The 14,778-nt window shown below is 36.3% G+C and overlaps 1 protein-coding gene across 2 annotated transcripts in view; it reads right to left on the minus strand.

Moving 5' to 3' along the window:
• The window catches only part of LOC119084999 (muscle calcium channel subunit alpha-1), a 61,260-nt gene that overhangs the window by 36,413 nt on the left and 10,069 nt on the right, over positions 1-14,778 (minus strand). For both annotated transcript variants that reach the window (XM_037195171.1, XM_037195170.1), the window contains exons 2-9: positions 5,869-6,553; positions 5,588-5,693; positions 1,328-1,467; positions 1,152-1,258; positions 936-1,085; positions 718-866; positions 601-648; positions 23-539 (exon numbers count right to left, since the gene is read on the minus strand). In XM_037195171.1, coding sequence (XP_037051066.1) covers positions 23-539; positions 601-648; positions 718-866; positions 936-1,085; positions 1,152-1,258; positions 1,328-1,467; positions 5,588-5,693; positions 5,869-6,553 — 1,902 coding nt within the window. The remainder of the gene's footprint in view (positions 1-22; positions 540-600; positions 649-717; positions 867-935; positions 1,086-1,151; positions 1,259-1,327; positions 1,468-5,587; positions 5,694-5,868; positions 6,554-14,778) is intronic.

A 14,778-nucleotide genomic window follows, 5' to 3' on the forward strand; every position in this document is an offset into this window, starting at 1 on the left:
AACACAATAGGCATCCGGTTACCTTGAAATTCATCTAACCAAGGTGGTTGCTTATGATGTTCAGTAGCTAGAACGCCTGTGTTCAAAAATACAAGAACAATAATCAGCCAGTAAAACGCCTGTGACTTCACAGCCTTTCGACAAGCTCGTCTCATTCGACGATTTATGCGATCGAATTCTTTTTTCTTAATACTAATCCACGATTCTTGTATCATTTCGCCTTCTTCGCCCAGTTGATCTTGAGAATCCATTAAGTCATTTTGGATTTTCATTTTGCCGCTTTGGGCATTCGTTCCCTCCGCGTCTGGTTCAATATCTTCTGCCTGTGTTATCCAATCCAAGTAACCACGCAGATCCTCTTCAATTTGTTGCTTTTCACGTAGTTTCTGGAAGTCTCCACGATTTTTGGCCTTTGTACGCTCTTTGGAAAATTCACCACTCAACACACCCAAAATTAGATTCATCACAAAAAATGCACCCAATATAACCATCGACACAAAATAACTCCATTGCCACGTACTGCCCAGGGCATCTTGAATCTGAAAAGAGGATACCTTGTTTGCGGGAATCGTTTCATATTCGGAATGCAAATTCGCTTACGTTGTATAGAACTTCAGTCCAGCCCTCCAATGTTATGCACTGGAAGACCTGAAAAATTAATTGGAACGCTAGTCTCCATCGGCTCTCTTCAATAGTTCAATAATTTCTAGTTCCTACCGTTAACATAGCTAAACCAAAATTATCGAAGTTGGTTATACCGTAATTCGGACCTTCCCAATTGTTTTTACACGCATAATCGGGATCAAGGTTCTTACAAATGAAACCGCCGTCGTCTCCACAAGGATGCGGATCGTCCATTGTTTCATCTGTGTACAGAAACAAGTTTTGTTTTTAATATTCGAAAGCTCTGTGCCGATGGAAATTCGACAGCTTACTTTTACTGTTGTAGCAAGTCGTATGCATTTTGCCGGAAAACAATTCCAATCCAATGATTGCGTAAATTATAATAACGAATATAACCAACAGGGCAATGTGTAGTAAAGGCACCATGGCACGAAGAATTGAGTTTAGTACAACTTGAAGGCCTTTTGAGACGAATCGGGGCGTTAATTTTCGATGATTATTTTTTGGTATTCATAACGAAAACTTACTTGGCACTCCGGATACTAGTCTAAGTGGTCGTAGCACTCTAAATGCACGCAATGCTTTCACATCAAAACCATCCAGTTTTATACTTTGCAGTATCAAACTTATCATACTGGAAGCGGTAAATAAGTTATGAATGACCATAAATTAGAGATACAAAAAACGCACAGCATTGACTTACCCTATAACAACAATAAAGAAATCTAATAAATTCCATCCGTTACGCAGATACGAGCCGGGATGCATCATAAATCCGAGTGCTATAATTTTCATTACACACTCAGTGGTAAAAATGACTAAAAATACGTACTCGACGCTTTCCTGTAAATTAATTGTAAAAGATAGAGTACAAAGTCATGACAGTGTAATCTCACATTTTTACACTGTTCAAAGTCATGCGATTAAAGTAAAAACAAGGCAATACTGTACTACTAGGTGCTTCGCATCAGATTATTGATATATGTTGGGCCCAAAAAAGGTACTTGGATCAAAGAACAAAGCAGCTCCCCAGCATACACTTGATTACAAATTTATGAGGCCTAAATTCGGACAGTGCCCGCTTGCAAATTTCGTTATATTAGAAATGTATGAATACAGTGAAATGATGTCAAGGTCAGAATGTAGTAGATTACTATATGTTGGAAGTAACTCAGCAATCTCATAAATTTGTATATAATCGAGTAACCAGTTTTATTTTGTTGTGTTAGAAATTTTCATTCGTTGAGAATCAGCATAGCTCAATAAAGATCATTATTATGTAATTGTCTCTTATTTCCTGGAGATATTTGGACGTTCCAACAGGTTATGGGCCCAGACAAGGAATAAGTCAGTACATAACTAGAAAAATGGCTACAGAAACAAAGATAACATTGACGAAATTGAATGGCAGCAACTATTTTAACTGGAGGTACAAGATGGAGATGATGTTGATACGAAAGGGTTTGTGGAAAGTGATCAAAGACGATAAACCGGACCCAGTTACTGCTGATTGGACTGAGAAAGACGAGAAGGCTCATTCACATATTGCATTGACCATAGAAGATGATCAATTTCAACACATAAGAACTTGTACAAGTGCAAAATAAGCCTGGAAGAAACTCAAGGAGTTTCATGAGAAAGAAACACCTAATAGTCGGGTCGCGATTTTAAGAAAATTGATGACGAAGAAACTGGAAGAAAATGGCGATGTCGTAGCACATGTGAACGAGATGAACGAACTCTTCCAGAAATTATTAGCACTTGGGGACGAGTTCAAACCAGGCGTCCCACTTGTCCGAAATGTCCGAAATGTCCGAAATTTTACACATTTGTCCGAAATTGTCCGAAATGTCCGAAATTTTCTTCAAGATCGACCGAATTTAAATATTGAAACTTATAGAAAACTCTAAAAAAAATCGCCTGCGGCGCGCTTCATACATTTTTCAATTATAATTTCCGTGTACCAATTCTTTGTCTTAAAATTTATATCAACATAGATGAGGGAGTAAATTAATTTTACGTACATATGTACAACCCTTTGAATTATTTGAATTAAGATTCGTCCATCAGTCAACAACAGTCATTCGCTAATTAAATAAGTGTTTTACTAAAAACGATTTTAATTAGATTAAATCGTTACTGAATTTGTTAAGGGCAGATTTTGCCAATAACGGTCTGTTGCGTTACAATTTTTAAGACTGAAAACTCTAGTTTCAAGAAAAAATTGTAGTTTCAGTCATTAGACTGATCCTTCCTCTATTGCCTCAAAGTGTTAAAAATTTGATCTGAGGTAACTGGTCATACAAAACTATTGCAATTGGCGGAGGTCTGCATTTTCAAACCCATATTCTACGGCGATCTCCGCTATCAAAATTTTTTTTCCGCCAACAACGGATTTGTTCCATAGTTTTTCACGCTCTATCGTCTCCAGCAAGTTTTTTTTCGTTCACCATAGAAACTCAGGCGTCCGCTGATAGACGATTTTACAGATTTTAAAATTTACCATCAGCGAACCGGCGAGCCTCCCTTAATTTAAACTACTTTCATTTCACTCGTCACAATCCGAGACTTCACATAGATATTTTAATAATCGATGAGATAGACACGCTCTCCTGGTTTCTTCAGGATAACTTTAACTTCTGAAGGCAGTCAAATTCAAAAAACTCTGCATCAAATATTGACAAATTTTTAAAGATTTTTTATTCAGTAACTATCGATATTGTCGAATTTTTTAAGTTACTTGGAACTAAATAGAAAATTTGCCTGCCTGTGGCGTATCGAGCTTCGAAAAGTAAAAATACGACTGATGTTTTGAAGGTCGACGTATTAGGCATCTAGCATAAATTTGAAGTGCGAACAATAGTACATTACTAAACCAGTGTATAGTATGGCGTTTTACTTTACGAGCGAGGGAAAGGGTTTTCACTAGTGAGAGAAAGGCTACATTCCCTCACTAGTAAAGTAAAATACATTTCTAAGCATTAGTACAAAATTTTGGAATTGAAGTCGTCTGCGGTAAAAAAGTATGTTGCCTGGAAGTTCAACTAGTTTTATTTGAAGAAAGCCGTTCTAAAACTTTTTCTTTCTTTTTTAAATATTTTCAGACAGGTTTCAGTTAACCCTCAAATTTAACAATACTTTTAGTAAAACATTTTTCAAGTCCTATATACCAGTTAATGATCAATTCATGTCACGTCAAAATATACTCCAAACAAATTTTTGAGCTTAGAATTTGTCACCAAATTCTGCTGATATAAAACGTTGAAATTTGGTGAGGGAATGATTTTAAATGTCTCAGAGACTATTCCTATTGCGGTTCTTTAGTGAAAACTGGAAAACATTTGTCCGAAATTTTTTCTGGAAATGTCCGAAATTTTATACAAATTGTCCGAAATGTCCGAATTTCGGACAGGGCAAAATTTAGTGGGAGGCCTGGTTCAAACCCAAATTCATCCTTAGTGCAACACTGATTGGTTCGTTGAGAGCTAAGTCTCGTAATGAAGAACTCACTTTGAGCTTGGTTTGTTCAAAAATAATCGATGAGTATGAACGACGAAAGGAGCGGAACGTGATAAAGGAAGCTTCAGCATACAAATTAAGTTCTTCAAGACATTCGAGAGATGATGTTGCCTGTTTCTTTTGTGACAAGAAGGGACACTATAAACAAAATTGCGAGGAATATAAAGAGTGGATCGATAAGAAGCAGTCTCGAAGCGACAGAGTGAAACTACTCTACGAAGATGATTCCGATGTGAATTACGCTTTTTGAGAATAGTATAATTGAAGGACATACAGTAACAACAATGGCTATGATTTATGGACCCCGAGTGATATTTGTAAATGAGGAAGGAATGATTAAAAAGAAGAAGAAGAATATGTGAATATGTGAGGCAACAGAATTTGAACAAGTTAAGATGAAGAATTTGAACCGAACAGTGGTAACAGAATTTGAGCGACATAAGAGTGATTTCGTGATGAATTTTATGTAGTGAGATCTTAAGATCTTAAGGTCATTAAGGAGGAGGTCATTTTTCAAATTTATGAACTTGTGGAGGAGTGTTGGAAGTAACTCAGCAATCTCATAAATTTGTATATAATCGAGTAGCCAAGTTCCATTTTGTTGTGTTAGAACTTTTCATTCATTCAGAATCAGCAGCTCAATAAAGATCATTATTTTGTAATTTTCTCTTATTTCCTGGAGATATTTGGACGTTTCAACACTATATTCGCATTGAAATAGAGACAACGTCGCGTTAGTTCATACATCACAGATTCCCACACGGAATTTCTATGCAATAGGACACAAGCGGGATACGAATTTAATTAAGCTTTCGTATCGAATCATAATTTAAATTTCACCCGTGAACTGTCCGCAGCATCTATGTTGTCCAAGTGTATTTAGTCAAACACAATAAGTTAGTCCTGCTACATGTGACCATAACCACCTAACTTTATAAAATTCAGATTCTGTAACCTCTACAACCAGCCCTATTTGTTCTGCAATAATCTATTTCGTATGACCAACGCCAATTGCATACTCAATTACCCTAGCTACACACTGACTAACAGGGAATACATTTGTCCCTTACCCGTGGAATCACCACTTTTAATCATTGTTACACGTGACATCAAGTTACATATATATGTTATAAAGTGACCTCATCATAAATTTTTCCCACGTGGAAAGATGTGGACTTGCAGAATTCTTTTGAAACCTAAAGGAAAGTAAGTAAGTAAGAAACCTAAACCAATTTTCTTGTTTTCCATAGGTGTGTAATGAACCATTTTTGACTCTAGCGAAAGCAAAAGCATGTAAAAGTTTTATGAAAATGTATAGGAGCTTAAAGCTTTAAGGAGCTTAAAACAGACTTCAATGGAATTCTCCCAGATCCTTCCCTGAACAAGGAGTATTCGGTAGCAAAGACCTAATACAGAAACAAGTAGAGTTTATATGTCAACTTACCAAAGCTGCATTTGTTGCATTTGAATCGGTGAACGGGTACGGAGTAAACACAGCCAATGCGATACAATTGGCAAATATAGTTAATAAAATTAAATATTCATACGGTCTAGATAATTGCTTTCATTAAGGAAAATATGATTTTTGGCAATAAATTAAGAAATCAAATGTTGGAACAAGCGTGAGAGCCGCCACATGCTTTTTCATAATTTCTAAACGGCTCTCATACCTGTGCCGTTGGAAATATAATTAAAGAAAAAAAATGAATGTTCAAAAAAGGATACTTCCATTCCGTGACGGTAATGCATAATTTCCTAATTGGATTTTTCAATCCGAGACAGAACAACGCCCTCACTGGTCTTTCCGGTTGAGGTTTACCACTTCGGCGAACCAGTCGCTTCGGTGGAGCAGGAACCGTTCCTGCTTTATTGCCAATTGTTGTTCCATTTGTTGCACCCACTTCGGTACCCATAGTTGGCGCTGCCGCCGTACTCATAGCGGCTGTCGTTGCGTTAAGCGTCTGTTGCCATACACTATTATTTACCAAAGACGGCTGGCGTCTTCGTCGAAAGAAGGTTGATTTACCGTTGGCTGACTTGGTACGACCACGTCCACTATTGCTACTACTACTATGTACACTATTAACACATCTATCACCACTGGGTCGTGTATCTACAGCGACACTTTGTACAGAATGTTCACCGTTCCTTCTGCGATTTTCAGTATCTGTTTCCCTGGTACAGCCAACAACGTCAGTAACACTACCGTTCGCAGTATTATTTTTGTTGTTAACAAGTTTGCTATTGTTATTATATTCTGTATTTGTGGGCCCTGTCGATCCGATCTTATGTCCTGTATGATTTGGTAATGATTGCCGTTGTGTCGAAGTTGCGGAAATTTGCACTTCGCCTTGGCCGCTGTTAACACCTTTATGACGTTGAGCAGAATCGGCGTGCTCATACTGATCCTCTGTAAAGGAAAGACAAAAGAAAATTAAACATCATCGGCAACCGTTTAAAATTTAAACACAGCAAATCTTCGTGATTTTACACACAAAAAGGATCCATTAATTCAATGTCTGAGTGAGCAGAGAATCAAAGCTCATTTAAATCACATATCAGGACAAAAACTTAGTGTCTTAGAAAAGACCGCTCGCTCGTACATCGATAAGTAACGATAAGTACTAAAGAAATTAGACTAAATTTGTTTTAGCTTTCAGCATGTATGTCCGAAACTTTACTATCGGATCTACTACTTCATTTTGATCTAACCATTTTCAAAAATTTATTTCAAATCTTTTACATCATTTTTGTGAAACATTTTTATGTTTATAAGACCATGAGTCTTATATACAGTAACCAGGTATTCAAGGGACACTCATCGACCGTTTCGAAGATATTAATTTTGCCGATGATTTAACGCACAGGCGGGGGAGTAAGATGATCGATGACAATGAAGACCGTCAGTGAAATTGTCTGTGGATGGGCGCGATGGACGCTTCCGGAACAAGAAGAAGAACTTGTAAGGTTTGAAGAGCTGGTCCTGTAACGTATGTTGATATAATTATGGAATATGTACGTTTGAGAATGAGTACCGTTACACTCAAGGATTTGGCAAAATTGTGTTAGTCTTCTTGAGAGAAATGTTACATTTCAAGAAGTACTACGTCGCCGTCTATCGACCGAAAAACACAAAATCTTCATATATACACCATCGATCTTCTCGCCTAATTCCCAATGGATGTGACACAATTTGTTATTGTTCTGATAATACGAGTGGGATGCAAATACCATGAGTGTATTTGACCCTAAACATCCTAAATCAAATAAATGAATTTATGCAAACAATGTTTGATATCAATAACGACATGACATGCCATATTGACTGTATACGAGTAAGTTATACCTACATACACCTATAGGACTCGATAGAATGAACAGACTTTCCATCTACATGTAAATTTATATAACTTTGTGTGTTCATATGTCACAATTTATTACGTGTTCTTGGGGGTTGAAGTGGCAGCAGTGCTATAACGATCCAAACGTATAATTTTGAATGAAAAAATAATCTCAAAATATCGAATGAAATGCACATTTCATGAAACGTGGCCATCAATCCTACACACCGACCGCGAATCCTTGTTTGCCTTTGATAATTATGTCAAGGCACAACAACTTAATACGCTTTTCTCTACTGAATTATTAACAGATTTGTCATGTTAATTTTTGATCTCCTCGCTGCAAAAACAAAAAACCAACAACTTTTCAGGCTATTTTCATCCCTTCAGCTCGATTTATCAACGAGTTTATGTTGAAAATATATAATCCTCCACCCGGCAAGAGAAACAATGAAAAATCAACGGTTAATCTCACCACACAACACAGTCGCATATACACTTATTATTTGAGGAACACAAAACGTTTATACATAATTAATTTCAATCTGCCACCCCCTCAAGTCATTATTATGTCCATTCCACCATGATGCCAAACAATATTATTATTCTTATACGTACGTAAGCTTCGGCTGTAATACACACACACATGGTGTGTACCATATCTACATATGTTTGAATATGATAAGAACACATTTGTAAACCGAACCGATAATTGATAAAAAGTACAGGGAAAAAACGGTGAATGCTTGCTCAATTGTATGTTATATACGGATCGAACAGTATGGATTGGTTTGAACCGATGATGACTTATGGATATAAATGTTAAGCCACGTAGGAGTATAAATGGCTATTGACGCACGTCAAAAATTCCATATAACACTCATAAGATCCACATTCAAACACAGAGCATAATGAATGATTATGATGGAATTTTCATGAACTTCAAGCAAAATTTGTTGGCAGTGTGGTGTAACCATTTTGTTACTCGAGTTGCGTCTCAGATGTTTGTGTTGGATTGCGGTCTGGGGATGGTATATGATGGTGTTAAGGAAGAAGGAAAAGAAGAAACGGAATTTGATAAACCATCGATTTGTATTGATTGAAAAGAAAAAAGTATTTTATTCGGGTTACGATAAACTAATCGAATAACGAAATGGAAGGGACACCGTTTTACGTATTGCGAATTAATTTACGATAATTCCATTGGTCCTGGTTCGTAGAATGCCGGCTGAATGATTCATGGAAACGATAAACGGAATTGTGTGGGTTGAGTTTGTTTAATTTTTTTTTTCATTTTTGAAGTTTTAAGATTTAATCAATAAAGGCTGTTCAAACAATTGTATAAGTCTCTAGGAAAATTGAAAAAAAAAAACTGGTGTTGTTAATGGAAGAAGCACCACGAGTGAGCAGCCCAACCTTAAGCTTTAATTGAATATCTCGTGTCAGACTAAAGGATCTAAAGCCTCTTGATACAGGTTATGTGAGACATTTTAGAAAAGACATATCGAGTAAAAATATAATGAAATCTGTTACTTCATCTGTTGAAAATGCAGTTAGTATAATTGTTATTGCTGTTGATAAAAGATGGTTGGACGCTTTAAAATTGATAATGTTGTAGAACTGAACGCTACAAATCTTCTTTTTTATTGTTTCAAGATACCCATCTGTTGGTGCTGATTATAGGCACTTTCAAATATCGCCCTCAATTCGTTCAGGCTGACACTCGCCTAAAATCTACCGCCCACAACGGATACGTAAATAACTGTACAATTATAATGCTTGATTTCCACTTACCAAAAAAAGTACTCCGTGTGAGACACAAAATTGAATTTTTCAAGTTTTCCTTTGTTTAATTAACAGCTTGCTCCCCCACAGAGTACTTTTTGTTGAGTGTATCTGTGACCTGAGAGAGTATTGTAACTCGTAACATTGGACTTCTTGTTTGTGTACACACTGTGCTTCTCTGCCAAGTCCAAAAGTTTGTTTCCCTAGGGTAGAAATATTCTTCTTTCATGTAACTATGCTATTGAAAGTAGGGATGGGAGGCATTCAAAATTATCGATAATATCAATCGAAAGAAATTATCGATAATCGATTAATCATATCGTTATCGATAATTTAATAATTATCGATAATTATCAAAATATCGAAATTCAATAATTATCAAAATGTCGATATTTTGATATTTATCCGAAAATTCATGATAATGTACCGATATATCAGAATATATCGATAAATATCGGATTTTCGGACCGAAATATCGATATATCGAATTATCGATATCTTGATAATTATCAAAATATCAATAATTATCGAGTATCGATATTTTTTTGATAATTTTCGTAAAAAAGTCGATAATTATCGATTATCGATAATTGACAATTATCGATAATCATTTTCATTATCGCCCATGCCTAATTGAAAGATGCAATACATTGACAATATCGGAAAAACGTCTATTCGATCATAGTTATCTACGTACTCTGTTTTGGACGATTAATTTTTCCAATGCTCTAGCAAACAAACTACTTTTATTATAAGGTGGTGAACGAGTCAAGTAGCCTTGTACATTACAGCGTAGTCAGTCAAAATGTAGAATAGTGTTTACATGCTTGCTAAGCGGGGCGAAAAAGAAATGTAAACCCACGGGGCGAAAGCTATCGCTTTCGCCCCTTGAATTTGACATTTCTTACTTTCGCCCCGCTTAGCAAGCATGTAAAACTATATACGTCACTCGGAAAGTAACTTTCTGACTTCTCCTTTGTAACGTAATGTACTATTGTAGAATACAATAGTACATTGAATGACAAGGGGCGAAAGTAAAAAAATTCAACCGTGTGCGAGAGTTGGAGCCCGCGCCGAAGGCAAGGGCTCTAATCGCACAGGTTGAATTTTTTTACTTTTGCCCCGAGTCGTTCATACTATTTTTTTTGATACCAACATTGAAAATTGATACGTATCGCAAACATCGCAACAAAATGTTGAAATAAAAAGGCATTTAGCCAGAAAATGCGGGGGTCCAGGGGGCGGCAGCCCCCTGGTATATGAAAAATGTAATAATTTAGCCATCACAACAATAACACACACAAAAATTAAGATATAACTAACAAATCATTCAGTAACAAAAAGTATCAACTTTGTATGCTAATTTCAATAAGAACACTGGCGCACAGTGTTTTACAATTTTGATCAAAGTATTCTGCATAATATGAGCGGATTTTGTTGACAACTCGACTCATTTCTCTCATTTTCTGTGACGTCAGTCACTTTCGCTGTTCGTTCAGCTGCGTTCGCTCTTCGTTAAGTACTTTCTCCCCGTGGGATGCATTTTTTTACTTTCGCCCCTCATATGCGGGGCGAAAGTATCATTTTTCAATGTTGGTATCAAAAAAAGAAATAAGGTGTTAATTTGACACAGAGAGCTGAGAGTTTGTTTGCTAGAGAGAGTATTGATTTTTCACAACTTTTCATCTGTGAGAATGGGGTGAGAAGATTGAGTTTTGTTGACGCTCTATCTGATGACAGTTCAGGTGATAAATGTTTTTTACATGCTACATGAGTCGAAAACCGTACTTTTCATGTTTCGAGCACTACTATCGACACCCTCACTCTCATTACATAACTCGGAATAAAAAATTAAATCGTTGTCGTGTGTCTATTGACCCCGGGCCAACAAAATTCACACGAAAAATCGAATTTTCTACTTTCTCTACTAATTTCGTGGATAAACACGACTATTCACGCCACGCCGGACGTGTCTCGAGTGAATTTCGTAAACTTCGCTCTTGTTGGAATTTCTTACTTTATCCCCTTGTAAAAATGAAAATAAAATAGTTATTTGCGCATCTACTTGAACAACAACACTGTTTTATCGCCTGCGTTGTGAAAATGTAATTTCAGAAATTTGGTAAGCGTGTCATCGATATAGTAATTAGATCTGCCCCTTCTGTAGTTCAAACTATTTGCTAGCGTTTGATAAATTCTGATACATCATTAGTTTGAGACCATACGGTTCACGTGAATAGAAGACCGCCCTAATTGCTTATTTTTTGTATGTCGTCGTTGTCAATAGAAGATTTGGCGGTTAACCGCACGACTAATTGCTGCAAGAGATCTCAAAGGCAATTTTTACATTTACAAATTGTGTATTTAAGTTACGCGACACTTATCATTCAACTTGCTGACGTGTGTATCTCACCCAAGCTCAGACATCTACATCTATTTCATCACGGATCTGTTGTCAAATAGTTCTCATTTTATGGCTTCGTATAGCACTTAATGTTAATTTGTAGTTAATTGAACGATAATTTCCACATTTTCAATGGAATTCGATATTAATCTGTCGATTATTTTAGGTATGGCCTGTCCATTTATAGACTGGGGTTAAACTTTCAAAAATATCTAAATGCAGAAAGGTGTCTTGCTGGATTGGCGAAGTATAAGAAAAATGAAATTTCGTTCGTTAGCTTCGTTTCCAATATAGCCCGATGATATCTTTTCCATTGAAACTATGAAAAATTTCTTTTTTGATTCTCATACTCGTCGAAACGAGGCCTAACGAATGTATTTCATTTTTTAAGATTCACTAAAGTGGCTGTGGCGTTAAGCATTAAACAATTCATATAAAATCAGCCATTGCTCATCATTCATTTTTGACGGCGCTTCGATAACTCGAAAACAGATGGTATGGCCATCCGTAAAAGGTTAAGAGTAATACGTTGTATCATCCTTTCGTTGTAATATATGCGAATGAAAACAACCTAAATGAGACGTATAATGGATGCGAGGTAACATCAACGTGTCTAGAGAAAACTATAATCGATTAACTGCACGCGCCCTTACTTTTCAGGCAAAATACAGCTAAAAGATTCACGATTATATCACATTAGTTCCATTAATTTTTCCATCGCAAAACACTTTTACATTATGAAGTTAATTGATTGAATGCTCCTCTATGTTAGCTCGTCTATCGATTTCTTATCACGACTCACGACCGATGAAGTCGACCGTCTATTGTGTCTGCTTGTAGTGTTATTTAGAAAATGATGCATTACAAAACACGTAAAAATCGATACAACAAAAATAATATACATTAACTGACGAGTCCACGACATTTTTCGATTAAACTTTCTTCAAGAAGAAGTTTGCGAAGAAATTTCTTTTGGGTAATGAAGTAATAGATTTTCGACAATCTTCAAAGGAGACGAAGTAAATCTGTATGCAGCATTCATCGATTTATGCTTTTTACAGTTTTTCCTTCATTCGTTTCAATGTAACACTCACTCATACGTATGCTAATGGTCCGTTGCCAATTTGCAACGTCGAACGTGTTTGAAAATTAAACAGGACAAACCGAAGAGATCTATAATGGACGTCCATACGATTTTCGGTATCCCATCGATACCCAACCAACTAGGACAACCATATAACATTTCTTCTTCTCCTCCCTTCCGAAAAAAACGCATGCCTTCCTAAAGAATGGCCTCTCTTTTAAACACGACAAAAGCTTAGAGAGCAAATTAAAGTGCTTGAAAAACATTTAATTAAAGAGAAGCCTTCTCTTTTAAAGCATTTCAAATTTAAATAGCGACACTTGACGCAAATTTTCCGAATCTTTCGTTCGAGAAGCGCTGAAGAATCATAGAGCATTTGGAAGAGTTTTTTATACCTCCCATTGTCTGGAGGATGCACCTTTGATTTACAAAAAAGATAACAAAAATGTTTGTAAACAGATCTAAATTCACATAAGTGCGTCGTTTAGTTCTCCGTTTACGAACGAACAATTTAAGCTCCTCCCTCTTCTTATTGCTAAAAAAATAAACGGAGTAAGTGCGATTACAGCTTAACCATTACCAAAATTCATCTATTGGCTTTATGCTTTAAACGCAGAGCTTTTTTGCGATAATAAAAAAACACGCCAAAGAAGACGAGGCATCAGTAATATTCATAAGTGTCTCTATTTTAAGTGGGACTACTTTCTTTGAAAACTTTATTTTCCTTTGGTCAGAATTGGAATTCCTAATTACAGGTAAGCGTTACATCGCAGCTGACCATTATTAGCCTTGATATTAATTATGTAAATTATGATTACAAGATGTGTATAATATGAAAGGGCGACAAGTTTATGGCACAGCGTATTTGTGTACCGATGAAAATATAAAAATACTTTCAAACGAATGAAATTAATGAATAATTCGTGGCTGTGATGTGGAGTACGGTGTATTTATTACAACGTGGCGTCAAGTCAAGTTCGAATGGATGTAGAACTATCCTAATGCAACTGAGAGCTCGGACACTTAAGAACAACCCATCGTATAATAAATGCAGACATATTTCACTGACTGGTGTTACATTTAACAATCAGGAAAATATTTACGAGCAGAAGAAGGTGGTTTGAACTGCCAGCTTGGCAATTTAGTTACGAAGAATTTTGACAATTTAAGAACATCTTCTGACTTCTGATAAAAATGGATTGTTAGTGTTACGAATTCGAAGCTGGCACATGAACTGGATTTAAATTATTCTCGTTCGAAAAATTATCTTCACTAAAAGAGACAGTTACGACGTTTGAATATTTGACACACATACAATCTATAGATTCTGGTCCCTCCTCTCAGAATAAGGGATGAATTATTATTAAACCGACGTAACGCATTATTCTCAACAATAAATTGTTCTACTGTACTGTATTGAACATGTAAAAAATCTCACTTTCGTATCTAAGCAGTTGAAATATCATACGAAATGACAGATATGAAATAATCGGAGACGAGCAGCAGGAATATAACAGAAGGTGAGACGAGAGAGTAACGTGGAAACCAGCGGTACAATCTTCATAAAGCTGAGCTGGTTGTTGGGATGTGCTGACGATCTAGACTTAATTGGACGGAATTGGTTGACATCGTTAAAGAGAATTTCACGAAAATTGAGGATAAAGTTCGATCTTAAGTGGGAAAAAGACCACATTCTCTGCTGATAGATCAACGGACCATATGCTGGAGGTGAATTCAAAACATTTCGAGACTTTTGACAGCTTTATTTGCCTTGTCGTTGGTTGACTGTTGACAGTGTCAAGGGGAAATACATAGACGTTTAACGTTTAACGTTTAATAACAGGAGTTGCTATAGTCTTCAAAAACTGTTTGTACCTTATGGATCGGAAGCTTGTTGCATGATAACCCCGAGATGAACAGACCATTTTGGTTTTTGAAGAAGTTACAACCATGAGCGGTATTGGCTTTACGAAGAGCCCGATACAGGGCCTATTATTTGGGAATCGATTTTGGGAATATTT

The sequence above is a fragment of the Bradysia coprophila genome, unplaced genomic scaffold (assembly GCF_014529535.1).
Source record: "Bradysia coprophila strain Holo2 unplaced genomic scaffold, BU_Bcop_v1 contig_94, whole genome shotgun sequence".
Classification (NCBI taxonomy): domain Eukaryota; kingdom Metazoa; phylum Arthropoda; class Insecta; order Diptera; family Sciaridae; genus Bradysia; species Bradysia coprophila.